The sequence below is a fragment of the Bubalus kerabau genome, chromosome 23, assembly GCF_029407905.1.
Source record: "Bubalus kerabau isolate K-KA32 ecotype Philippines breed swamp buffalo chromosome 23, PCC_UOA_SB_1v2, whole genome shotgun sequence".
Taxonomy (NCBI): domain Eukaryota; kingdom Metazoa; phylum Chordata; class Mammalia; order Artiodactyla; family Bovidae; genus Bubalus; species Bubalus kerabau.
The window spans coordinates 40,215,933-40,243,430 of NC_073646.1; the positions used below are offsets into that span (position 1 = coordinate 40,215,933).

The window sequence follows — 27,498 nt, forward strand, 5'->3', positions numbered from 1 at the left end:
GGCACGCAGACCTCGACCTTGACCTTGCACCGCCGCTGGGCCAGGCTCCCAGGCCCGCAGCGTGTGATGCGGACGCCCCGTGGGCCACCTGGCCCCGCTGACGAGTGGGCACACGCTCCCCATGAGGCCAGGGCAGGACGGGGCGTAATCACCACGTCCAGCTGGGCGGCAGTCAGGATTTGAACTCCGGTCGTTCAAGTAAGACTCAGCCGCCACAGAAATCCACACTGCGAAGAGAGTGGTAAGGGGAAACTGCGGAGGGACCCTGGCTCAGTGTGAGGAAGCAAGCAAGATCCCCTCAAAACCCATGTTCTCAAAGTAGTTCTTACACACATTTGTGACCCAAACTTGCAATATCTGACGACCTGAAAACAGTGAGAGCTGTGGATTAAGAGGTGTCGGGCAAAGTGCAGAGTGTTTCTCTAGGGGTCATGGTGCACCATCTGGGCCTCCCAGGACGCAAGTCTGGAGGGCTGGGCAGGGGTGAGGGGCTCGCAGGGGCTCGCAGGGCTGGGCCGGCCCCGCCCTGGGAGGGGAGGGGTGGGGCCGGGGCGGCTGGACCGGGACTCGCGGAGCCGCAGCACCACCTGGTGGCCGGGCCCCTCCCGGCGCAGGCGGGGTGGACCGCAGGCCTACTCCAGGGGAGGAGCGGTAGGGAGCGCTGGGGCTGCAGGAGGTTCTGGCCCCACTGCACCCAATGTGTGTCCGCTACTCGGGGGAAGAGCAGAGCGCACGTGATGTCCCGGGTAAGGCTTCCAGCAGCAGGTGCTGGGGTGGCTTTGTCCTACTGGTGGGAGACTGCAGGCCTGTGGAGGCAGTAGGGCCCCCCCGACCTGCCTTCCCGTCTCCAAGCTACTCAGGAGCATGAAAAGCTCTCCAGTCACTGACCAGACTCACCTCCCAGTGGCAGCCTTCGGCTCTGGGAGATGGACATGGCTCCTTTCTGACTGCACGCCAGTGCTCTGCCCTCGATCATTGGGGACACGTGGGGATTAGGTGGGAGGACCACTGGGGAAGGCGCCACCCGCGGGGCTCCCCGCTTCCTGGGTGGACATAAAGGGAACCGACCCTGCCCTTGTGCGCACAAATATTTTGTGAAGGAGGTTTATTTTTGTTCTTTCTCCTCTTGCCCCCAAATAACAGCAGAACACAGGCAGCCCCACAGGGGCCAAAGCCGCGAGTGAGTGCTCTCTGCCAGAGGTGGCCGAGACTGAGGCTGAGATGGTGGACTCCCCCCTCCTCCTCCCCAGGTTTCTCCGACCCGAGGCCATGGCAGGGACCCAACAGCAGGCTCTGCAGCCTGGTGCCCACTGGGCCCCTGTTCCCTCACCCTGGCAGGAGGCCTGCCTCCCGCTCCAGCAGCCGGCTGACCATGTCCAGGGCCAGGGGCAGGGCGGTGTTGCAGTCGCGGTGATAGCGGGGCTGGGACACCTCCACACTGGGCGTGAGCACGAACTGGGCCACGCTGGGCATCTTGAGTAGGTTCAGCAGCTCGGTGGCCCGTGTGCGGACGGCTCCCAGGTCGTCCTCGCCACGCACAGGGCCCACGGCTGGGCTCTGGGCCAGCGTCCTCATCTTGGACAGGAGCAGGGAGACCCTGGGGGTGGGGGGCCCAGCCTGTCAGCACAGGCGCACCCCTCAGGTGCACGGCGGCTCGGGGAGGGGCCCGGCCGCCAGGAGCATGGGCTAGTGTGGCCCTAACTCCAAGAAGTGCCCACAGCCGGGGCCACTGGCACCCAGCTGGGAGGCTCGTGCAGACACTGTGTCCAGGTGTCAGGGAGAGGGCGGCTGCGAAGCCCTTTGCTTTCCCCATGGGAAGGCTGCAGGTTCCCTCTACCTGCCCCAAACCCGTACCTGGGGATCAGGTCTTGGCTCCGGGAAGCCAACTTGGTCAGCGTGGTCATGAGCACAGTGATGACCTGCGGAGGACACTTGGGAAGGGCGGCGGAGGGCCGAGACTGGGTGACCTCGAAGAGCAGGGCCTCCAGAGCTTCAAAGAACCTGCTGATCTGCTCCGCACTGCAGCGCCGGTCCCAGGACACCGAGAGGTACTCGCCAATGGCCCACACCTGGGCAGGGAGCAGCACTCAGCCCACAGCAGGCCCCGTGCCAGGCGCAGGCCAGGGCGAGGGGGAGGCCGCCTTACCACAGAAGTGAGCACGTGCCCGGTGCTGCGGGGCCCCCCCAGGCTGCCCACGAACTCCAGCAGCTCTTTGGCCCGCTCGACCACCAGCGGGGGATGCAGCTTGCAAAGGGCCGGGAACTGGGAGCTCAGCACCCTGTCGGAGAGGACACCCCTCAAAAGACCCCAGCCCCACGGCCCGTCCGGAGAACTACCGTCTAGTGGGGTGGGCTCTGTCCTCTGGCTGGGCTGGCGAGGGGATGAGCCCTCATGAGTCGGGCTTTCAGAAAGGGCATCTTCTGGAAGGCTCTGCCCAAGAGAAGCTGGGGGGGAGGGGATGTGGCAACTCTCTGGAGTGGGAAGAGTCTGTGCGGCAGCCCACGAAGTGCCGAGGCTGGGCCTGGGGGTGAGGCTGGGGAGGGGGTCTGCAGTGACCAGGGCTGAGGGCACAGGGGGGCTGGAGCCACAGGACGGGTGAAGAAGCCCTGTGGAGCCGCCGGGAGAGACCCACCTGTGCACGTCAGCTTCATACCCCTCAACCTGGAAAAGCGAGTCACTTCTCTCCAAGAGCAGCAGTGCCAGCTGGCTGGCCAGGGCCCCACTGGCGAACTGGGAGGGGGAGAGAGGCTGGGTGCCCGCCCAGAGGCACCTGTGCGCTGGGCCCCACTGTGTCTGCTGCCCTGGGGGCTGCTGTGAGCAGCACTTTGTGCCCTGACCCGCATACTGCCGCGGTTGGCCCCCCAGCTCCAGCTGGCCCTCTGCTGCGGGCACGGAGGCCCTGGGAGGCAGGCTCACCTGCGTCACCGCCGCGAAGAATGCTCGGAGTAGGGTGGGCACAGCCTGGGCACACTGGAGTACTCGGGCGCAGCTAGCAAGGGGCTGGAGCAGCTGGTGGAGCGGCGTCAGCCTGGGGACACGGCCCGCTCCTAAGCACCCGCCGCTGCCCTCAGCCTGCCCTAGCTCCCCCAGAACACGCGTGCGGCCGGGCCAGTCCTGGCGCGTCCGCCTCAGGGGTGCTCAGCCTCACTTCCTGCATCTGCGGAAGGAGTCAGCGTGCCCCCCACCCTCCGGAGCAGCAAGGACAGGACTACGTAGCGGAACAAACCGCAAGCTCAGTGCCCGGGAAGTGCTCAGCCACGCAGCCAGCGCTGCGGGTGGCCATGAACAGAACTATCTCGCCAGGTCAGAAAGCAGCAGGTTTGGGGCCGGGCTCCGGCCGCAGAGGCCCGCGCTCAGGGCCCCCACAGAGGGCCTACCTCTCCACAGTCCCGCTGGCCTTGGCCCGCAGCAGGTGCTGGAAAAGGCCCTGGGCCTGGGGGTCCCGCAAGGCCTCCAGGCAGCCGGGGGCCCTCACGGAGATGTCCCAGAGCGGCCTCTCAGATGCGGCCTGTGATGCCCTGCAAGCAGAGATGGCTGGGACGTGGCTCCTGCTCCTGCCCCGTGGTGCCCCTGGTCAGGGAGAGACTCGAGCAGCCGTCACCCTAATGGCACCCGCCCTGGACCGGGCCCCTGTGGGAGGCAGGGCAGACGCGTGGGAACGGGGAGCAGCAGGCTGGGCTCACCGGAGCTGCAGGTCCAAGGCCGCGGTCAGGCTCGGCAGGTCCAGCAGCAGGTGGAGCATCTCCACGGCCGTGCCTGCGTCGACCAGCACCGGCAGGAGCGCCACGAACTCAGAGGTGAGGGCTGGACTGCTCCAGGCCAGGAACTGCAGCGGTGAGGGGCGCCTCAGTCCCCCCGATCCCACGGTCGGGACGTGCCCTTCACTGTCTTCCCTGGGATCCTGCTTGCTTCTGCCCTCACCTGGTGCCAACAATCAAGTCCTGTCCACCTGCCATCGTTTCTTCCTGACTAAAGGACTAAGTCTCTGATTTTGGAAAAGCTCCACGGTGACATGCCAAAAACACCCATCAAAGGTGAAGGCGCCAAAGGGCTGACACAGCGGGCACAGCCGCCCAGTGGAGACGCTAACTCAGAATCAACACCGTGGGCTCTGTCAGCCCGAGCACGCCTTCCCAAGGGCATGGGTCACCGCGAGCATGGGTGCCCGCTGCCCCAGGGGCCCAGCTCACGTGCCTTGAAGAGGTTGGGAAAGCTGGTCCTGAGAAGGTCCAGGTTGCTGCTGAACAGCACGAGGTGGTCCCTGCAGAACTGGACGAACTCGAAGGCCAGCATCGCGCTGTGGAAGTGTTCGGAAGGGACCCTGCTGAAGAGGTGCTGGCAGACGGCGTCGGCATCCATTGCGGCAGCCTCCCCTGAGAGCACCGGCTCCATCAGGGCAGGAGGCCTCCGGCCCGGCCTCCAGGGCCTGTCGCGTCCCCGGGACACCCTCGGCAGACACATCCGGCGTCACAAGCACGGGACAGCCGGCCGAGTGCACCCGGCTCTTCCCCAGTGTCTGGCCACAGACCCGCCCCTCGGGTACGGAGACGAGGACTGTTCCTTAGAGGGGCCGGCTTCAGGCACCTTCTAGGGAACTCCTTGGTAAAGAGAGCTCAAGATTAACATCAACCTGGTAACGTTTTAAAAATCCCCTGCACGTGAGTGCTAAGCACCCATCAACGCGCTGCTGCTCTGTGGCAGTGGAGGTGAAGAGGAAGGTGCCCCTGCCCGGCGCCGTTCTCCAGCGCAGGAGGCGCTCACCGTGGTGCAGAAAGAACTGGGCGATGGGCAGCAATGCACGGACGCAGGCCGGGTCCCCGCAGAGTCGGGTGCGCAGGGCGCGCACGCACGGGAGGGCGCGGTACAGGAAGGAGGGGTCCTGCCGGCAGAGCACGTCCAGCACCAGCACGGCCTCCACCAGGCACTGCGGGGACACAGGTGGCTCAGAGGGAGCCGCGGGCCCCGCCCACGGCCGCCCGCCGGCACTCACCGCCTTCTGCAGGTCCGAGTCGGCCTTCCTCAGGGCTCCTGGGGGAGGGAAAAGGGCCACCTGGTCTCTGCGTCCCACGGGCACCTCCGGATGAGGCGGTGGCCCGTGTTCTGGAAGCTCGAGGGGAGGCTGGGGAGCCCACACCTGGGGGGACCCCAGCGCGGACACGCGATGCGGGGCAGGCGGGGCGGGCCCAGGACTCACGCCGGCCGCTCTGCTCCAGGAGGCGCTGGCAGTACTCCAGGGCCTTCTCCCGCAGCCACTCGGCGGGCGGCAGCAGGTGGCTGGCGGTGGAGGCGGCCGAGAGCACGGACACGGTGGAGCCCTCCAGCTCCGACCTGTCGTCTGAAGAGAGGGCATAGCTTAGCTCGCGGAGACGGGCGGCCTGGAGGGCAGGGGAGCATCCGCAAGGGCCGGAGCTCAGTCCCGCCTGCTCCCAGCCTCGCGGGACACCAGCGGTGCAGACACACCGGGACCGTCTAAACCACTAGCGGGCGTGCAGATGAGGAGTTTGACTCCAACGTCTGGCTTCTCAACACGTCTGGGAAAGGCATCCTGGAGCCCATGAGGCTTGGCCAAGGTGCCCAGGAGCCCGCCCTGTCCCACCTGCATCCGTGGCACCCGGGTGCGCAGGGCCGCCCTGCAGCAGCCAGGCCCGCAGCATGGAGAAGGCCTGCACGTTGAGCCGCTGGTCCTCCGTGAAGCGCTGGCCCGTGGACAGCACCGTGAAGAAGTCTGTGGCCACGGTCCCGTCCACCTCGGTGACAGGGCCTGGCTGCAGGGGACAAGGGAGGTCAGCGGGCATGGCAGGGTCGAGAACAGCCAGGGCAGCCTCGTAGGATGCGAGAACGCAGGCACTTGGGCGGTGACACAGCCCTGCTCCAGATCCCCACCAGCACGACCCGAGACGCCTCACAGCGTCACGGGCACAACACGGGCCAAGGGCAGGACCCAAGCACCACGCCCTCAGCGCCCGAGTGGACAGGAGGGGTCATCCTGGGACCAGGGCGGTGCTCCCGCAGGAGGAGCTGACGGCAGCCCACAGGCGGCCCACACCCCCGCTGCCCCCGAGACTCACCTGCCGGGCTCTGGGCGTGGAGAAGAAGCCCCCGGAGGCGTGGGCCGCCCCCTGCTGGACGCTGGCGTAGCGGAGCCAGTCCCCCAGCCGCTTGCTAAGCGCCTTGGTCTGCTCTGGGGGGGGGACACCATGGGGACAGAGTTAAGTGTGTGGGGCTTCCTGGGACCTGGCAGCGGCCCCGGTGGTACCCCCTGCCCCCCTGCCGACACTGTGCTGACCTTCAGGAAGGGCGTCCGGGGCCAGGCTGGTGACCTTGGACACGACCGGGAGGAGGTACGTCAGGCTGGGCCCCTCAGGCTGCCGACTCTCCAGGACCTTGATGACGCACTGGCCCACGGTCCTGACCTGCTGCGGATCGCCCTGCAGAACCCCTGGCGGAACGTGAACACCGACTCCCCCCACAAACACCACTCCGCCCAGAACATCACCAGGGCAGGCCCGGCCCAGCCTGCTCGCTCACGGGGCGCCCACGGCGGCTGGATCACTGAGCCCAGGGCCACCAGGGGTGGGCTGGGGGGCCGCGGCAGTCACGTTACCTGGGCCAAGAGCACGGAGGCCACCAGGCCCAGCTGCCGCGAGCTCTGGGCGTGGTCGCAGGACAGGCTCAGGCTGTCGGAGGGCGCCATCTCTCTCAGCACGGCGGCGCAGAGCAGCTGGAGCCGCTCGGGGCAGCGGGGCGAGCAGAGGGTGGTCTGCAGCAGCGCCACACATGTGGGCTCCAGCCTGGGGGGCAGGGGCCGGTCAGCCTCCGCGGGGCCGGGCGGGCCGCCCGGGTTGGGGGGGTGCTGCCGCTCACCTCCTGCTGTACTTGGTGGCCGCCACGATGAGGAAGAGCCTCCGCAGGGCGTCTAGGGCGTCGGGGCCCCAGTCCTCCGCCTGCAGCAGCGTGCTGACGCGAGCACAGAACCTGCCCAGCTCCTCCGCCCCGACCTCCCTGCAGAGAGACCACCACGTGGGCAACGGGAAAGGCCGCCCTGGCGGGGGGCAGGCCCTCCCGAGCAGAGGAGCCCAAGGCCTCTCAGGATGAACTGCTGACAGGCACCCGACCAGGGCCTTGCCCCCTCCCCTGCCGGCGGGAGACCCTCACGCCACCAGCGTCCACAGCAAGCCTCCACACACTCAGGGTTTGTTATTCCAGGACCAGAAAAACAAACCAATTGCTTTAGGAGTCAAAACTAAGGGAGATTTTAGTCTGAACCAAGTTGCTTTTCAAAAGATCCTTTTAACTTCTGGGTATAAGAGTTAAGTATGATAGAGCAAATATTATGACATTACTCTAATGCTTAATTTAAAATGTATCTACTAAGCATTTAAAACCGGTTCCATACTGAATGAGGTCTCAAGACAGCCTGCTTCCCATTCCATGCTGAAAGGCAAGGAGAAGCAACATGCCAGCAAGTCACCACACTGCGAGCTTTGGGGGGGTTCTCGGAAGGGCGCAGCATACAGCTGGGCCAAGCTGTGGGTGAAGCCCACCAAATCCGTTCTGCTGACACTCAGGGGCCACAGTTTTGACCTTAGAGCGTGTGCACCCCCAGCCTCTAAGGCCGTGGAGGGGTCCTGGGCGGTGGCTTGTGCTTCCCCATTTACTTAAGGGCTGGCAGAGAAGGCCCAGCAGACTCCCCCACCACTCCCCCTTATTCCGGACAGAGCGGGGCGCAGCCCCCTACAAACACAGACGGAGGTGTGAGTGGGCAGAGGAGACTTGGCCCTGGGCCAGTCCAGCCTGCTTTTCTCTGGGTGATGTTGGAGGCAGAGACTGCCAGCCTGTCCCAGACGGCGGTGCCCCTCGTCCACACCCCAACTCAGCCGCCCACACCCTCAGCAGCTCCCAGCTGCTCTCACACTCCTGGCACCAGCGCACAAGCACCCAGCCATCCCTACTCCTCCAAGGGCACCATGTCCTGCTCGCCTGCCTTCGCCCAGCTGGGACCCTCTGCCTGGAGCGCTCTTGGCTGCTTCCCTCAGTGGATAATGCTTCGCCCGCTCTGAGCCTCTGGATAGTCATCTGGTCCTTCGGGAAACGCCCCCAGCCCTGCACTCACCCTCCCCGCTTACCCGAGTCCCACATTCCTCTGCAGCTCACAAGTCATGCTTCTGATAAGTTTCTCCATCTTTTCCATCTCTGAAAAATTTATAACTAAAATTTCCTCCAAAGCCTAACTCCAAAACTTCAGTAATTTGTTTTAAAGTGCCACAAAAAATCAAAGAAATAGTGAATACTAGTAAGACACAACTGATAGTTACTCAACCTTTCCTCAAATCTTGACAGGAATTCCAATCCACCTAAAGACAGAGAAATAAGAAATAGGGCTATTCCTTCTGCCTTTCAGTCTGTGAATTTATAACCGTGAACAGAAGAGAAGCTGGGAGTTGTGAGTGGGTCTCAGTTCTTCGTGTCCCGGCAAGAACTGCGGGGCAAGCATATCACACGTCGAGTGAGATGCTAGCATTTCATCTATTTTCTGGGGAGAGGAGAGCGAGAGAGCAGCAGGACACAGAGCTCACCCCCCATGAGCAGACATGCAACCACAGCGACGGAGAGGCAGCTCCCACTGAAAACAAGCCTGGGGAGAGGGATCCACATGGACTTGGGGAGGAGGAGCAATCGGAGACTGGTGCCCCTGGGAGGGGACACAGGAAAGTGGGGAGTACAGGGGCTTGAGTGCCTTCCTGGGACTGAGGGGTGGAACCACATACTGCGTGTCCCAGCCTTGGGCTCCGACACCAGGAAGACGAGTTCTTTGTCTGGTTTGAAAACCAGTGAGGCCAACAGCTGGGCTGCAAGAAACCTAGCCTCCACTTGTGAGGCGTGGGCACGGGCTCGCCTGCTGCTCAATTAAGGCAGAGGAAGCAGAGCACGATTATCCCGGGCGTCCCAGGGCCCGCAGTGGTAAAGAACCCGCCTGCCAATGCAGGAGACGCAGGTTCGATCCCTGGCTCAAGATACCCCACTCCAGTGTCCTTGCCTGGAAAATCCCATGGACAGAGGGGCCTGGTGGGCTGCAGCCCATGGGGGTCTCAAGTCAGTGGGACGCAACTGAGCACGCGCTGGCTGGTTTCCATGCCGGCCCAGCCGAGCACCTGCCCTGGTTCCCTTTAAGGGCAAGGATGCCACTGCTGGGAGGGGGACTAGCACACACCAGAGGGAACAGAACCAGCCTGGACCTCCTCGTCAGGGCTTCCACTCCAGCCGTGGAACCCGACCCCACCCCACGAGGGCAGTGACGGCCTCCGTCTCCAGCCCGCCTCCTACCAAGGCAGCACCCTGGGGCACCCCTTCAGGGTCACACGCAATATGGTAACTGTTTCATCTGATATCACAGACACAGAAAACTAAAGCAAAGTGAGATGGGCAAGACCTGAGAAAACAACTACTGAAACATAATTACCAGAAAAAGAGTTCAAAGCATTAGTAGTAAGAATGCTGTCTGAACCAGGGAGAAGAACTGGACACAGAATTTTAACAAGGACCTACAAGATACAAAAAATAATCCGAGCAGATATGTACAACTGAAATGGAAAGCATACTAGAAGGAGTAACAACTGGCTGTGTGATGCAGAGGAACATTATCCAATCAGAACAGCAAAAAGAAACACATTTAAGTATTTAATTAATTAACCTTAAAAGCTTCTGCACATCAAAGGAAACTATTAGCAAGGTGAAAAGACAGCCTTCAGAATGGGAGAAGATAATAGCAAATGAAGCAACTGACAAACAACTAATCTCGAGAATATACAAGCAACTCCTACAGCTCAACTCCAATCAAAAAATGGGCCAAAGAACTAGATAGACATTTCTCCAAAGAAGACATACAGATGGCTAACAAACACATGAAAAGATGCTCAACATCACTCATTATCAGAGAAATGCAAATCAAAACCACTATGAGGTACCATTTCACACCAGTCAGAATGGCTGCGATCCAAAAGTCTACAAGTAATAAATGCTGGAGAGGGTGTGGAGAAAAGGGAACCCTCTTACACTGTTGGTGGGAATGCAAACTATACAGCCACTATGGAGAACAGTGTGGAGATTCCTTAAAAAGCTGGAAATAGAACTGCCTTATGATCCAGCAATCCCACTGCTGGGCATACACACTGAGGAAACCAGAAGGGAAAGAGACACGTGTACCCCAATGTTCATCGCAGCACTGTTTATAATAGCCAGGACATGGAAGCAACCTAGATGTCCATCAGCAGATGAATGGATAAGAAAGCTGTGGTACATACACACAATGGAGTATTACTCAGCCATTAAAAAGAATACATTTGAATCAGTTCTAATGAGGTGGATGAAACTGGAGCCTATTATACAGAGTGAAGTAAGCCAGAAAGAAAAACACCAATACAGTATACTAACGCATATATATGGAATTTAGAAAGATGGTAACAATAACCCTGTGTACGAGACAGCAAAAGAGACACTGATGTATAGAACAGTCTTATGGACTCTGTGGGAGAGGGAGAGGGTGGGAAGATTTGGGAGAATGGCATTGAAACATGTAAAATATCATGTATGAAACGAGTTGCCAGTCCAGGTTCGATGCATGATACTGGATGCTTGGGGCTGGTGCACTGGGACGACCCAGAGGGATGGAATGGGGAGGGAGGAGGGAGGAGGGTTCAGGATGGGGAACACATGTATACCTGTGGCGGATTCATTTTGATATTTGGCAGAACTAATACAATTATGTAAAGTTTAAAAATAAAATAAAATTTAAAAAAAAAAAGAAATGGAGACCAATTAAGACCCCTCTGGGACAACAGCAAGGGTGCTAATGTTCATATACAAGGGTCCGAGAAGAAGGGTCGAAAATGTATTTGATGAGATTATGACTGAAAACTTCCTGAACCTAAAGAAGCAAACAGCCAGGTACAGGAAGCAGAGACCCCTAAACAAGATGAACCCAAAAACAGCCACACCAAGACACACCAAACTTAAAATGACAAAAGCTAAAGAGAATTCTAACAAGGGAACCCCCATATGGGTATCAGTGGATTTTTCTGCAGGAACTTTTCAGACCAGAAGGGAGTGGCAGGATATATTTAAAGTCCCAAAAGGAAAAACCTACAGTCTAGGGTGCTTTACCCAGCAATGTTATCATTCAGAATTAAAGAAGAACTTTTCAGACTAGCAAAAACTGAAACAGTTCATCAATACTACACCGACCCTAAGAGTTATAGGAATTTATGGATCAGGAAAACGCCCATGAGTGCGCGCAGACGTATAGTGAAGGCTGTGGGGTCAACCACCTGAGACAGCACGAAGGTCACACGTGAGCCCCATGGTAGGGAGCCACAAATCAGAAACCTCAACAAGCAATGGAGAAGCAGTATAAAAACAGCTGGAAAATGAGCAGCAGATGGCAGTAAGAAAAGTGAAGTCGCTCAGTCGTGGCCGACTCTTTGCGACCCCGTGGACTGCAGCCCACCAGGCTTCTCCATCCATGGAATCTTCCAGGCATGAGTACTGGAGTGGGTTGCCATTTCCTTCTCCAGAGGATCTTCCTGACCCAGGGACTGAACCCGAGTCTCCTGCATTGCAGGCAGATGCTTTACCATCTGAGCCACCAGGGAATCTCCCAGTACCCATCAGTAATCACTGTAAATGCCAATGGAGTATTATGCTCCAATCAAAAGACATAAGCCAAACTGATTAGTTTAAAAACAAGACCCGACAATTATATATGCTGCTTAAAAGACTCACCTCACAACTAAGGACGCAGACTGCAAGCAAAGGCGATGGAAAAAGACACTTCATGTGAACAGAAACAGGAAAGCAGGGCAGCAACATTCACGAGCAGACACAGCAGACTTTAAACAGTCTACCGGAAGACAAGGAAGGGCGTTACGCAATGATGAAGGGACCAGTATACGGAGAGCATATTATGCTCATTAACATCTGCGCACCAATGCAGCAGCGCCTAAGCACTAACGGCAACAGGGGGAACGGACATGCTACAGCCACAGCAGGGACCCCAACACCTCACGCCGCTAGGCGTACTGCGCTCAGTGGCTCAGTCGCGTCCGACTGCGAGCCCGTGGACTGCAGCCCCCCAGGCTCCTCTGTCCATGGGATTTCCCAGGCAAGAACACTGGAGTGGATTGTCATGCCCTCCTCCAGAGGATTGTTCCCAACTCAGGGACTGATGGAGAAGGCAATGGCACCCCACTCCAGTACTCTTGCCTGGAAAATCCCATGGACGGAGGAGCCTGGTGGGCTACAGTCCATGGGGTCGCTAGGAGTCGGACACGACTGAGCGACTTCACTTTCACTTTTCACTTTCCTGCATTGGAGAAGGAAATGGCAACCCACTCCAGTGTTCTTGCCTGGAGAATCCCAGGGACAGGGGAGCCTGGTGGGCTGCCATCTATGGGGTCACACAGAGTCAGACACGACTGAAGTGACTTAGCATAGCATAGCATAGCAAGGATCGAACCCAGGTCTCCCACATTGCAGGCAGATTCTTTACCGTCTGAGCTACCAGGGAAGCAACTGTACCAATAATTGACTTGTTATTCAGACATAAAATCAATAGGGAAGCAGCAGTCTTAAATGACACACGTAAACTAGGCGGACTTTCTCTCTAGGATTCTCCATCCAAAACCAGCTGAACACATTCTTTTAAACGCACTTAGGATGTTCCCAGGATAGATCACGTGTTAGATTATTAAATGAACCTCAACAAATTTAAGAGGACAGAAATGACATCCAGTACCATTTCTGACCACAACAGTATGAAAGTAGAAATGAATTACAGAAAGAAAAAACCGGGAAAAACACAAACACATAGAGTCGCTGCACGTTACTAAACATGCTACTAAAGTGAGCGACGGAGACATGGAAGCGCAGATGCCAAAGACCCCAAGAGGAGAACAGCACACTCCGCATCTGCGGGCTGCGGCAGAAGCAGTTCCAAGAGGGGAGTTTACAGCAGTCCAGGCACACCTCAAGGAACAACAGTCTCAGACCACCACCATCTAAGCAGAAACAAGAGACAAAGGCCACAGTCAGCAGATGGAGGGAAATACAAAGACCGGAGCAGAGACAGACAGAGATGGAGACGACAGACCAGACTGTAAAGGACAAAACTGCCAAGCCTGCAGGTCAGGGTGGTCAACAACAGAGGACCCAGAGAAGACATGTAAGAGGGGAGACTGTGAAGTGAGACACCAGAAGGTCCGCAGACAGCAGCACCAATACTTCAGGCAGATAGACGGGAGGGCCCAGAAGAAACGGGCGCCTTTCTAGAAATACGCAACTCCCAAGAATAAACTGGAAGAAACAGACGATCTGACAGACCTATCACTGGCAGTGAAACTACATGAGTGACAAGACTTCCAGCAAAAAAGTCCGGGACCAGAGAGCTTCATGAGGGGCTCTACCAGACACATGGACAGATGATACCTATCCTTCTCAAACCACCCCAAAAACCAAAGGGGAGGTAACACTCCTCAGTTCCTTCTATGAGGCCACAATTACCTTGATACCAAAATCAGGCAGACACTACAAGAAAAAAAACAATTACAGGTCAGTATCTATGATGAACATAGATCTGAAAATCCTCAAAAGAACATTAGCAAACAAAATTCAACAATAAAAAAAGATCATGGGGAGTTCTCTGGTGGTCAAGTGATTAGAACCCTGCGCTTTCACTGCTGAGGGTGAAGGTTCAATCCCTGTCGGGGAATTAAGATCCCACAAGCCATGAAGTATGGCAAAAAAAAAAAAAAAATCCATGGTCAAGTTAGATTTCTGTTTATTCCAGGGTCACAAGGTTGCTTCAACACCCGCAAACCGATTGGTGTAACACACCACGCTAACAAACTGAGGGTGAGACTCACGGGGCCATCTCAATAGACGCTCTAGAAAAGCGCTGGCAAAACTCAATATTCATTCACGACAAAAACTCTCATCAGAGTTGGTATCAAGGGGGCACAACAAAGGCCACTTATGACACACCGGCAGCTGACATCACACTCAGCACTGAAAAGCTGGAAATACTTCTCTTCCAGGATCGGGAACACTATACGGATACCCGCTCTCACTTCTATTTAACACAGCCTAGTGTTTTGTAGGCGCACTTTAGCAAGTAAGAAGTCCTAGCCACAGCAGTCAGACTAGGAGAATAAATAAAAGGCATAAAACTTGGAAGGGAAGTAAAACCCACTATTTGCAGATGACATGATACCATATATGTATAAAACTCTAAAGTTTCCACCAAAAACTATTGCAACTAATAAAATAACTTCAGTTAAGTTGCCAGGATACAAGATTGATATTCAGAAACCTGCTGCTTTCCTATACACGTTACAATCATGTGGAAAAAAAAAAAAAACACCCTAGGAATAAACTTCACAAAAGAGGTGAAAGACCGAGACTCTGAAAACTATCAAACACCGACAGAGGAAGTCGAAGATGACAGACATGGAAAGATATCTCATGTACGTGAGTTGGAAGAATTAAAACTGCCAAAAGCTCCATACTACCCAAAGCAATCTACAGATTCAATGCAATCTCTATCAAAATACCCACGGTTTTTTCAAAGAACTAGAATAATTCTAAAACACGAACAGGCAAAGCAATCTTAAGAAAAAATGAAGCTGGAGAGAGGTATCATGCTCTCTGACTTCAGACTATACTAAACTACAAAACTGCAGGAATCACTACGTGAACATCACGGTACTGGCAGCAACACACACACACACACACACACACACAGACACACACACCAGTGAAACGAACAGAGCCTGGAAATAAAACCACACTTATGGGCAATCAACCCATGACAAAGGGGGCAAAACACACGAGGAAAAGACAGTCTCTTCAAGTAGTGGTGCTTGGTAAAACTGGACAGCTGCCTGTAAAGGAAAGAAACTGGAACATTTTCTCGCACCATATACAAAAATAAACAAAATGGATTAAATAACTTAAATGTAAGGTCAGAAACCATAAAACTAGAAGAAAACGGAACACTCTGTGACAGAAATAGTGGGAATGTGTTTTGGCTCTGTCTCCTAAGGCAAAGGAAGCAAAAGCAAAAACAAGCAAATGGGGCCTAATTATTACATTTAAAAGTTTTTGTACAGCAAAGGAAACCAACTTAATGGGAGAAAACATTTGCAAGTGATATGACTAACAAGGGTTTAATATCCAAAATAAACAATTCACACAACTCAATATGAAAAAAGCAATTTAAAAAATGGACATAAGACCTGAATAGACATTTTCCCTAAGATGACATACAGATGGCCAACAGGCAGATAGAAAGATGTTCAACTGAGAGAAACAAATCAAAGCCACAACGAGGTAACACCTCATACCTGTCAGAAATGGCTATCAAACGAGAAGACCACAATAACAAATGCTGGTGAGTAAGTGGAGAAAAGAAAACCCTAGTTCACTGTTGGTGGGAATGTAAATTGGTGCAGTCACTGGAAAACTGTGCAGGTTCCTCAAAAAACTAAAAACTGAACTACATTCCTGGGTATACATCCAAAGAAAACAAAAACTCTAATTTGAAAGGGTACATGCACCCCAATGTTCATAGCAGCCCTGTTTACAACAGCCAAGACATGGAAGCAATCTAAGTGTCCATCAACAGATGACTGGATAAAGAAGATGTGATGTGTACACACAATGGAATATTAGCCATAAAGAATGCAATTCCGCCACGTGCAACAGCATGGAAGAACGTAGAGAGCGTTACGCACAGTGAGATAAGTCAGAGAAAGACAGATGCTGATTATCACTTATATGCAGAAGCCAAAAAATGGGATTAATGAATAGAACAAAACAGACTCACAGAGCACATACTAGTCGTTATCGTGGAGACTGGGAACTGCGGAGGGCAAGGGGTTAAGAGGTACAAACCATGTATTAAACAAGGTACAGATACATTCTACAGCACAGGCAATGCAGTCAATATTTTATAACAACTTTAAATGGAATATAATCCATTAAAATACTGAAGCACTGCATTGTACCCCTGAAACGGATACTGTAAATCAACTGTACTTCGACTTTTTGAAAAAAGCTATTTTCCCTTAATAGAGCTTCTAAATTCAAACGAGCCTGAATTGGAACAGTGGAACTTGAGTATTGGAATGTATGTCCAAGATTGAAGGAAACAGAGACGTTTTTGGACGCAGTGGGAGAAAACACTAGCCTAACAGATTTTCAAGGGTTATTTTGACTACAACAAACTTCGGCTCCATTCACAGCCTTTACAACCTAACACGTGTTCAAGATCTTGCTTCCCTGAGATCACAGGAGCCTCAGTTCAGTTCAGTCGCTCAGTCGTGTCCGACTCTTTGCCACCCCATGAATCGCAGCACGCCAGGCCTCCCTGTCCATCACCAACTCCCGGAGTTCACTCAGACTCACGTCCATCAAGTCACTGATGCCATCCAGCCATCTCATCCTCTGTCGTCCCCTTCTCCTCCTGCCCCCAATCCCTCCCAGCATCAGTCTTTTCCAATGAGTCAACTCTTCGCATGAGGTGCCCAAAGTACTGGACTTTCAGTTTCAGCATCATTCCTTCCAAAGAAATCCCAGGGCTGATCGCCTTCAGAATGGACTGGTTGGATCTCCTTGCAGGCCAATGGACTCTCAAGAGTCTTCTCCAACACCACAGTTCAAAAGCATCAATTCTTCGGCGCTCAGCCTTCTTCACAGTCCAACTCTCACATCCATACATGACCACAGGAAAAACCATAGCCTTGACTAGACGGACCTTTTTTGGCAAAGTAATGTCTCTGCCTTTGAATATGCTATCTAGGTTGGACATAACTTTCCTTCAAAACCAGCCTAATTTTTTCCACCAACTGGTCTAGCTCCGAATCCATACCTGGATTTTCCTTTAAACCATGGTTCTGGCCGCCTTTGCTTCTCCTCGAGTAGCATCGAGTCTTACACTGACGGACTGCGGGATCTGGGTCCGAGTCTACATCTGTTTTCCCCCGTGAGTGGCTAGTCGGTGAGGCGAGAGCTACCGACTAGTCATGGGCGTCCAGAGGCACCCCGGGGCCGGAGGACGGAGGAGCATCCCCTCAATACGCCCAGCGCACCCGCGAGAATCTAAGTCACAAAACCCTTCGCGGCTCCCCGAAGCCGTCGGAAGGCATCGGACTCGCAAACCTCGCACACAGAGCCCGCCACGGCTCAGTCCAGCAGGCTCCCCGGCGCCTCTGTGGCTTTCCCGGCCCCGACGCCGCCGAGCCTCCAGCCCACCCGCGCGGGGCCCCAACCCGGCCAGCTTTCCGCTCTTCCCTCAGAGCGCCACTCGGGGCCCGCCGCCTCCCCCGGACCGCCTCACGCCGGGCCGGCCTCCTCCGAGGCCCCGCGCTGAGACCCACCGCCACACGCCCGAGACGTAAAGCGCGCTCACCTGGCCTGGCGGAGCAGACTCTCCGTCCCCGTCGCCAACATCCCGCCGCCGCCTCCACCGCCGCCCTGAGGGCGGGCCGCGCGCTCCAGACTCGGGCGACTCGGGGAGCAGTGGCCGCAGCGACGCCGGCTTCCGGGCCGGGCAGCGTGCCGCATCACGTGGGCTCGGCGCACGGCCCCCGACCAATAGGCTTCGACGCGGGGCGGGGTGGGGTCGGGACTGTGCGCGGGGGGCCTGCCCGGGCTTCCGGCGCTTTTACACCGCGGGGCGCGGGGCTGCGGGGGCCGGAGCCGCCTCACTGCGGGCGCCGTTAGGAGCCTCAGCCCACCGCCCCCGTTCCGGGTTCTGTCCCACAAACGCCGTCCGCTCCGTCGCCGGCAGGTCTTGTGTGCAGCGCGGCTGAAACTGCTGCACACACCCCGGCCGTGGGCTGGGTCCCTGTCCAGAAGTTTGCAAGGAACAGCGGCAACTGTTAGAAGTTCCTTCCTAAAATTCCCATTTCATTTTTGCATCTAATGTAGGCTGTACCTGCCTCTTAAGAAAAAAAAAACAACTTATCCCCACCATAATCACAGACTCTCCGTATCTCGTTTTACAGATAAGGGCAACAGGCTCAGAGAGGAAAGGTCAAATTCAAGTTAATTCTGAAAGGTGTGCTGGCCACAGTATTTCCACCCTGCAGATCGCGTGGGGACACAGGGTGGGTCCTCTGCGCAGTGACAGTCCAGCGAGATAAATGCTGTCACAGCCGAACCAGGAGTTCTCCGTGAGGGACATGAGGGACGGGTGCCTCAGATGAGCCCCGAGGGTGTCAGGCCAAGGGGTGGGAGGGGAAGGTTCTGAAGGCAGCATGAAGACCTGCTTCCAGGGGCTTACATACGCCTGAGGGCAGCCTGCTGTCTGGCAGGAGAGGAGAGAATGGACTGGGGGCAGTGGGGTGGTGTAGAACGCGCTGATTCAGAGTGAATGTGTGTGCGTCGGCATGGGTGTGTAGAAGGGGCTGATCCAGAGGAGGGAGGGAGGGAGGCTGCCTGAGCTAGGTAAGGGCCACGGGAGGAGGAACAGGGAAAACCAAGGGTGCCAATAGCTTTCTGCTTTTAGGGTGGTGCCGTTCCGTCAGCCATGGGGCAGGAGAGGATGAAGAGGATTGTGGAATCATTCATTCATGGAACAAGCAATGATAGTGGCCCTGGGCTGTGCTTGGCAGCGTTTTAGGTTCTGGGGAACAAGAGAGGCTGAGTCCCTGTCCTCCCAGAATTTACAGCCAGAAACATGGCTATCAAATACATGATCATGTGCAGCTCAGTGGACAAACGCTCTGCAGGGCTGACGAAGGGAGGAGAGGGGAGGGCAAGGTTGGGTGTCTTTGCATAGGGCAGGTCAGCGAGGCCTTGGAAGGGTGAGCGGTGAGGAAGACCCTGGATGGGGGAAAGGGGGACGGCTCAGTGCTCATCAGGAAGGGAACTGGGGAAGGGAGCCTGGTCACAGGCCGTCTTGCTGAAAGCTTGCCACGTGCTGCACAGCAGCCATCTCACACCTCACACGAGGAGGGCTATTACCGAAGGAGGTGGCTGACGCTAAAGAACCGGCTCAGGGCCTAGGGTCATACCTGTAGAAGAGGAGGGATATGAACCGGCGGCCGGACTCCCGGTCAGCTTGGAGCCGCTCTGCCCACTGCCTGCCGAGGAGTGGCTGGCGAAGCGGGAGGACAGCCAGGGACACATGGGGTCCCAGAGGCCACGGGACGCAGAGTCGAGTTCCAAGTGCTGCGGGGAGGCTGAGCGAGGTCAGCCTGACTCGGGGCACCTGGTGTCCATCTGCGGCTGGTCTGGAGATGGAAGGCAAGTCATTTCATCAGAAGATTCGACAGAAAGAACTGCAGTGAGGTGTGGGAGACAAGGGAAGAGGGTGGAAGGGTTACAGTCTGGGACTTGGCCGAGGGATCCGGTAGGGCTGACGTTGACCGGGGAGGAGGCCCGCAGGCTGGGACCACCAGATGCCATCAGCAGCTGTTGTCAGGACGCCTGCTGGAGCCGAAGAAAGCTGCTGGGCGCAGGACGCCTTCTCCTGCCTTCCAGCACCACCCCCCCCACCCCGGCCACCCCACACCCTGCATCAGGCTGCCCAAAGTCGGGGAGCTGGCACAGCAGGGATGGGCTGGCAGAGGCCCAGCCCTGGAACCACGAGACAAGCTGGGTCTGCAGCTAGCAGACAGTAGCCTAACGATGACACCAGTTCTGGTGGGAGTCTGCTGGCCCAAGGGTGACTGTCCTGGGGCGGATGTGCACTCACTTCTCATTGGTCCACACCCAGGGTCACAGGGGAGCTTAGCTTTCACTGGGAACTGTGTCCTCTCTCCCCACACACATCCGACTGAATTACCAAGGGTGATACTTGACGGTTTCTTACGAAAACATTGTGTAAAATGCTATTTTAAGGTCTTCATCAAAAACAAACCTTTAAGACCTCAACAGTTTAAAAAGATGCTAATTAGCCAACGTAGCTCCCAAAACTTAACCACTCTCGCTCCTGCTTGCTGTATGGCTGGACTCCCAGCCTCTGCTTAACCCATTACCGCGGCATTAAGGCTTCACCGATCCGCCCTCTGGACTGGTGGCGGAGTTCCAGAAGGAGGAAGAGAGGTGCTGGAAGCTCCTTTAGCACTGCAGGCCACTGAGAGATCTGAAGAAAGCACGTAAGTCACAAACAAACACGGGAACCTTGACGAGGACGGATCAGCGACGAACTTTCATCAGACCCCGGTCAGAGGTGGCCTGCAGCCGACGCCTGAGCGCCCTCTTCTGGTGATCTGTCAATCCGGCAGCACCTGCTTGTTGGAAAAGACCCTGATGCTGGGAAAGATGGAAGAACAAGAGGAAAGGGGCAACAGAGGGTAAGGTGGTTGGCTGGCATGAGTGTGAGCAAGTTCCGGGAGCTGGTGATGGACAGGGAAACCTGGTGTGCTGCAGCCCGTGGGGTCGCAAAGAGTCGGACGCGACGGAGCGACTGAACAGTGAAAGAGCAAGCGGCAACTCCCTGCAGCTGAGAGGGGAGCTGAGTGTCCAGGGCACCTGCCTATCTGTCCGTCTGTCCCTCAGCAGTCGCTCACAAGACCACGCGGAGCCCCATGTTGTTTCTTTAATATATAATTTTATTTCTGGTTATAGAAACAAATGCTAAGAGGAAAGACAAAACTTCCCCGTCCACATACAACAATTTAATAGATAAAAGAACAGTTAAATGAAAAAAAAAAAAGGTAGAAATTTTAAACTTTGTTATAGCTTTAAAACATTAACGTCTGTTACAATTAGAAATCACATTCAGATCTCAAACTTTTTTTTAAAAAAGGTATGGCTCCTTATTAAAAAAAAAATACTGTATCCCATTTGAAATGAAAACGCAGGCCGGCCTAGCTAAGGCGGGTCCCCCCTACTTGCACCCCTCCCCCGCCCTGCCCAGGTGCTGGGGTGTATGCCTGGGTGCCCCAGAGGCCAGAGCCCACATGCGGATGGTGAACCACGGTAACACCATGCGACTTCAGCCTCCCACCAAACACGCCACGGAGCCCAATTCCCACTCTACAGGATACCGCCACTTTTTTAAAGCACTGATGATTAAACATATTGTCTAAAAAACTTTAGATGGCCGCCATGAAAAAAAAAAAATGCACACAGACACGCCCCCTAACAACATCCGCCCCCCACAGAAGGATCTTTACAGGCTAATTGTCAGTCAGATAAGAAAACACAATCCGTGCTGGGTTTATCCCTTGCCCAAGTGCACCAAGCTGCCTGGGATCTGGGTCTGAATATAAGCAAGAATCAAGGACACACTTTGGTCTCTCCTCCTCGTCCCTGTCCTAAAGCAGAAACGGAGCAGGGTCAGTCCCCCTTGACCAGGTACCCAGAAAGCCCATCCTGGAAGGAAGCTGGGAGAGGCCAGACTTAAGAATATTTGACTTTAAATCCTATTTTTACTTATTAAAATTTTTTTTTTTTGGATAACTTAACTCAGAAATTTAGAGGTGAAGGTCTTAAGAAGCCATAGGTGTAGTTCCATAGCCTTTTGGCCAGTTAACTTCATGCGCAAGAAATCCATTTCAGGTTCACAGGCCTCATTCCAGCTCAGCCAATATGCTCAGAATTTGGGGACGGCTCATAGCATTCCTTGGGGGTCATGGCAACAGCTTGAGAGGGGCCAGTCTTATCACTGCAGCTAAGAAAGTAAGTAAATGAGTGAAAGTCGCTCAGTCATGTCCGACCTTGTTACCCCATGAACTATACAGTCCACAGAATTCTCCAGGCCAGAAAACTGGAGTGGGTAGCCTTTCCCTTCTCCGGGGGATCTTCCCAACCCAGGGATCAAACCCAGGTCTCCTGCATTGCAGGCGGATTCTTTACCAGCTGAGCTACCAGCAACTAAGAAAAACCTTCACATGAGCAGCATGGAATCTTTAGTGAGTGGGACCAACACGATGGTAGCCCAGGGGGGTCACAGTGTTGAACAGCCACATCCCTCTCCGGTCTGGACTCCTCTGCACTTCTTACTGTTTCTCATGCGGAGTGAACCACCAATAAATATTTGGATGAGTCCAATGAGCCACTGATTGCACAAAAAGGATCTCAAACAAAGAATAATGAACTAGAATTCTTCCAATTCTATTTTGACTCTTAACAGATCTGGGGAAAGAGAGGGAGAATAGCTTGGAGACCTCTTGTCTCCCTTGGAAGCAAAAGGGTGATGGAGGGTGTAACCTGAAGACCCCCTGGCTCATCAGAGCCGGGGCAGGGGTGAGGGGTCCCATGTAGCCAGTGTTCAGCCCATCAACTGAAGCAGAGAAAGAAGCCCGTCTGCTGCAGCTCCCCGCCTCCCCCTCCCAAACTGGTCTTCTCAGGAACCTGTACCCAGTTGCTTCCAGCATGACAAGCAGGTCCAAGGAATGAAGGAAATCCTCTGAGTAAGATTCTTACCTGGAGGGAAAGAAAGATGCCTAGAAAGAGTCTGCAGCCCTCAGTCTTTTCTAGAACACTGAGAGAGAGGAAGAGACGCTGAACACCCTGAGGCTTGCCTACTTGAAGAAATCACCTCGGGACCCCGTGAAGACACAGCACAGACGTCCCTCCTGGTCAGCGCTGAGCCCGCAGGAGGCCTCCTGTCACCGGGCGGTGGGCAGGGTCACTGGGCGGGGCCAGGCCTGCAGCTGGGGGTGGAGGCAGGGCAAGTTTTGCAAACAGACCTCTCATGGCGGCTGCTGGGACATTCACTCGGACGTGATGGGGACAGAGGGGGGTCTTGTCAAACCCAGGGACATGAACCCTTCCAACCTCTCTCCTCTGCTGAGTCCCGTGTCCCCGGGGATGAGGGCAGGAGGGGATGACTCCGTGGGCTGGGGCAGAGCTGAGCCACGGCCCGAGTCCAGAGGACAGGCCTTCCACAGGGACGCCCAGACAACCCGGTGATGCTGGGGGGGGGGGGGCACTGAAGACTCGGCAAGTGACCGTTCTTCTCAGCAGAAGAGCAAAACTACTTTCCCTAAGCACACTCAGCCAACGGGCCCACTTTCTGTTTCCACTCAGAGCAGACGCTCGCGGTGTGTCAAACACAGTGCAGCTGTGACTCCGGGTGGGCCCCTCACGGTCAGATGAGGCCTCCCCAGAGGCTACGTGGTGACTGAAGGCCCAGACCAGCCCTTAGACCCAGGGGGGAGCAGCTTCTGGGGGTAAGAGAAGAGGCAAGAGACCGGGCCCCGGCGGGAAGGGCGGGTCCGCGCGATGGAGACAAGCCTGGAGGAAGGGACGAGTGAGATGAGAGGAGTTCATGAAACGCGTGAGAGCAGCCTGAGGGCCGCGGACAGAAGCCGCTGCTGCTCCCCTCCCCAGACAGCCTCCGTCCTTCTGGGCTCCATCCCCGCCTCGTAGCAGCACGTGTGAATAACATAAACGAGGCGCGGGAGGTCACTTCGCTCCTGGGCAGAGGTATCCCGGAGGGCGGCCTTGAGCAGCTGGCCGCGAGGGCGGGGCTCCCACTGGCACCGCCCCCCAACTGCCCCGGGGCCTGCCTAGCAGCTCCGTCCATTCCTTCTTGCACCGAAGCCTGAGGGGCAGCTGTGAGCTTGGCGGCGCCCGAGGCTGGTTCCCGGGGGCTCGGCATCACCCCATCCCAGACGAAGCCGTCTCGGGGCAAAGCAGAACCTGGGGCTTGGGAAGAAGACAGCTCCTTCTCCGGCCTCAACCGCCCCTCAGTCTAAACCCTAAAGGAGCCGCGCGAAGGACCCTCTTCTCTAACACACGCTGACATTTGGTCTTTTCTTTGCCTCCAAAAAGGAAGAAACTGACCAAAGGAAAAAAGCCAAAAGTTTCTGTCTCCTCCTGAATTTCAAGGGGCCAGCGAAGGAGTTTCTGTCTAGAGACCTTGGGACGCACCCGGGAGCCGGGCAGCTCACTCTGACTGGTCCAGGCAGACCTTTCTTTAGGGGAAGTCAGCGCGCCAGCCGAACAAGGCCTGCTGTGACCTAAACCAGTCTCCCTCCAGGCCCAGCAGGGTCCGGATAAGCAGCCAGCAGCCTGGTGACCCCAACAAGCCCACCCCCTCCTGCCTGAGAATCACCAATGCATGTTGATTAGCAGCTCAGAAGTCCACTTTTCACCTTCTCCATTTGGCTTAATTCTGAAGCAGAAAAAACAACCTCCCACAAACAGCAAACTGTGAAAGTAAGCCAACCAGGCGGCAGAAAGAGCCTGAGGGTCCCCGCAGCAGAGGGAGTAGGAGGTGACGATGTCCAGCCTGGGGGCTCCCCTAGTGCTACTCCGACCTCACAGGGGATCTCAGGGGGGTGGGAGGAAGGAGAGATGGTCTGAACCCCGACCACAGGCTCTGCTCGACAGCGTCAGGCGACCCAGAGCTTCACATAGAGATGCAGGTGGTGGGCAAGGGACACTCAGCGTCCACGACAGGCCCGCGAGAGGGTGACACTGGCCGGAGAGGAGGACGCTCAGCGGGGTAGGGCAGGGATTTCCATGACGCCCCGCCATGCAGAGCGGCGCCCTCCTGTATCTGGCACTGGTAAAGGTCGAGTACAGCTGGACAGGCGGGCCTGGCATCTGGATGGAGAGTGAGTGGCCGTGACGACGGCCTGAGCGCACCCGCCCAGCCGACCCTCTGCGGAGTCCAGCCCCTGGGTGGCCCGAGGCGGCCGTGGCCCCAGCGCCAGGCCAGGTTGCCTTTTTATTTCCCAGCCTTGGGTGGGTTGATCCATGTGCCACAACCCGGGCATGTGGAAGACCACAGCCGCCGGTTCTCCTGGCTGCTCCGGCTCCTGCAGACGGGTGTGGTGGGGTGGGTGTGGCCCCACGGCTCAGGGGGCTCTGAGGACACCAGAGATCTTTCCGGCTACAGCAGCAGCTTCCCTGGGGAGCTGCCCACTCCTGGCCTCTTGGTCTCAGGACAAGTGCTGGCGGGTACCACGAGCTCTCTGGGGAGATGACCAAAAGCCCACCCAGAGGCTCACCAGGAACCTGGAGTGGCTGGTCCCCTGAACCTGGCCCCACGGGGTTCCTTCTGACCAGAAGGAGCTAAAAAGGCATGCGCTCGGCACGTGGCAGAGCGTCACTGAGGACACCCTGTCCCGTCTCCCTCCCAGTTCCAGCCACAGAGCCCCCTCTGCTCCTTTCTCCCTGAACCACTGCCAGGATAGAACCGTGAGGGAGTCCACGGTAACATACAGCAACCAAAATGCCTTGGAAGTCAGGAGAACACAAGGTGGGGCCAGACTGGTCGGGCCAGGCAGAGGGGATGGGGCTGGGTGTGTCCTCTGGCCAGCCGGCCTGGCATCTGTCTCTGGGGGAGGCGAGCTGTGGCGCAGAGGACAGTCTGTGAGCAAGAAGGCACCTGAGCGAGACCCGCGCAGCCCCAGGGCTGAGCAGCGACGGAAGAGAAAGAGACGATGGCCCCCCAGCCCTGCCCAGGACCTGCGGAGCCAGCCTGGTGGTGCCTGGATGCCCGTCTCGACCCACTCAGTCTCACGCTCTGCACTCACACCAGACGGGAAGCCATAGAGAACGCCAGGGCGGTGTGGGTGCAGAGCCTGGCACCCGTCCTCCTGTCTCTGACCTCACGGGGGCACCATGGCCACGACGTAGGATGAGGGTCAGTGGCACGGACGCACCTGGCCTGCGGGCTGAGTGGGCACCAGCCTGGAGGAAGGACACTCCACACTGGTCCCCGTGGGGCGCCTGGGGACAAGCTTGGCGGCGCAAGCAGCCCGCACGCCTGCCCCTGCGGCTGCGGTGGCGATTTGGAAGCGGGGAGCCCATGTCCGTGGGGACCCCCAGGGCAGGGCCGACACCAGGCCAGCCCTAAGCCACTCTTCGCAGAGACACACTGAACGTTTCCTGAGAGTGCTCTCCGGAGATGTGAAGGACCGGGGGCGCCCTGCTCTGCCCGAGGCCCCCTGAGGGCCCCTGAGCTGGCGAGGGCTGTGGGCCTAGCCTGGGGCCTCCGGCGCCATGGGCCGCAGAGCCAGTTCTGGTCGGTCACGGCAGGCAGGCTGTCGGGCGGTAGAGACCCTGGCAGCTGGTGAGGAGGCTGGGCGGGCAGCCGCAGAGCCCCCGGACGTCAGAGCAACCAGGAAACGGGGCCACTCAGCGTGACCATTCTCCCGCAGGGGCGGCCACGTCCTTCCGCCCCCAGCAACCTGGTGTGGCCGGGATGAGGGGGGACGCTGCAGGTGGGCCTCTCATCCAAACAGCTCTCTGCCTTGAGCGCCAGTCCAGGAGGCCGTCGGTCTTCCTTGAAGTTAGCAGACGGAGCGGCAAGAGTTCACTCTGTAGGGACCAATGCCGGGAAGACCCAGACACCCAGCTGTTAGAGCGTCTTCGGGTGGAAACCTCAGGAACGGGCGATCCCTTCTGTGTCTGTCTCAGGCCGTCAGTGAAGCCTCGATTCCGCCTTTCAACAAAACCGGAAACACGTGGGGCTCAAAGCCAGACCAGACCCCTCCCGTCCATCCAGCGAACGCAGACACTTTCGGTGTCACTTTAGAAGCAGCAGCGACGGGACGGTCTGACAGCTGGCAGCTCTGCGTCTCTCTCGCCTGGGTCCTGTCTCTTACAGACAGGGCTGGTGCCCCCGGCCTGTGCTTCCATCCCGTCTGGGGGTGAAGGTACCCCGGGAGCCTGGCTTCTGTGCCGGGCCGGGCCGCCTGGACATGTTCCTGGAGACGCTGGGCTGCGACCTTCTCCCCACGCCCTTGGCGAAAGGCCTGGGGAGAAAAGGCGGTGCTGGCAGAGGGGAGAAGGAAACGAAGACAAAGAATTCCAGAATCGTACAATCAGCCGTCTGAACGCGTTTATGTGTTTTTGTTTGACTCCAGATCGGGGGCAGGAGGACGGGTGTCTGGGTGCGGGCGGGTGGAGGTGTCCCGCCCGTGGGGCCCTGCACTCGGCCCGCTGGGAGCTTTCCAGTCTCAGTCCCAGGGGCGGCGGGGTCAGCCGCCCTGGTCCGGCCACAGAGCTCCGTCTGGCGTGTGTCCCACTCCACCTCCACGCCGCAACGTCACTCCCCGGTCCCGGGGCCCTGCGGGCCGGCGGCTGCCATCACACCGGCCTGTGCGGTCACAGTCCCCACAGGCTCCTCCACTCGGGACCTCTTGACCTCGGGCTCTCCGGTGGGGGAGGCGGAGGCGGCGGTGGGGGGCGCCGTGCTGGTGGCTGCCGCTGGCTCCTCGGGCCCTACCTCGCACACACGTGTGACCACCACCGGTGTGGATGAGCTAGCCTGGGCCGCGAGGAGCTGCAGAGGGCTGGTGAGGGCTAGGGTGGAGAGAGAGAGAGTCACATTGCGGAGCTGGTTGGGCCAGCGCCGCCACACGAGGGCGAGGAGGGTGAGGAGACAGCTCCCCAGCATGCCTGGCACCTCCGGGTACAGCCAGGGGGCAGATCCTGGGCGCCAGCCCCTTCCGGCCCCCACCCCGGGGGGCCTCCAACCCTGTCCCCCCTCTTTCGGTTGCTTCTGTGTGGGGATCCCCCTGTACACCCTG

At 57.0% G+C, this 27,498-nt stretch overlaps 2 protein-coding genes across 3 annotated transcripts in view; both read right to left on the reverse strand.

The window, feature by feature from the left end:
• Nucleotides 1-1,083: 1,083 nt before the first annotated feature.
• Nucleotides 1,084-17,591, reverse strand: AP5Z1 (adaptor related protein complex 5 subunit zeta 1). Its single transcript, XM_055561928.1, has 17 exons — nucleotides 17,463-17,591; nucleotides 6,866-7,003; nucleotides 6,606-6,792; nucleotides 6,288-6,429; nucleotides 6,070-6,182; nucleotides 5,598-5,766; nucleotides 5,196-5,336; nucleotides 4,992-5,029; nucleotides 4,763-4,925; nucleotides 4,196-4,374; nucleotides 3,685-3,827; nucleotides 3,379-3,519; nucleotides 2,918-3,029; nucleotides 2,634-2,731; nucleotides 2,147-2,279; nucleotides 1,855-2,069; nucleotides 1,084-1,597 (listed from the first exon to the last, which is right to left on the reverse strand). The coding sequence occupies exons 1-17, from the start codon at nucleotides 17,501-17,503 to the stop codon at nucleotides 1,327-1,329; spliced, it is 2,424 nt and encodes an 807-aa protein (XP_055417903.1). The 5' UTR covers nucleotides 17,504-17,591; the 3' UTR covers nucleotides 1,084-1,326.
• A 3,001-nt stretch (nucleotides 17,592-20,592) lies between these two features.
• The window catches only part of FOXK1 (forkhead box K1), a 58,493-nt gene continuing 51,587 nt past the window's right edge, over nucleotides 20,593-27,498 (reverse strand). For both annotated transcript variants that reach the window (XM_055561291.1, XM_055561290.1), the window contains exon 9: nucleotides 20,593-27,271. In XM_055561291.1, coding sequence (XP_055417266.1) covers nucleotides 27,015-27,271 — 257 coding nt within the window. In that variant the 3' untranslated portion in view covers nucleotides 20,593-27,014. The remainder of the gene's footprint in view (nucleotides 27,272-27,498) is intronic.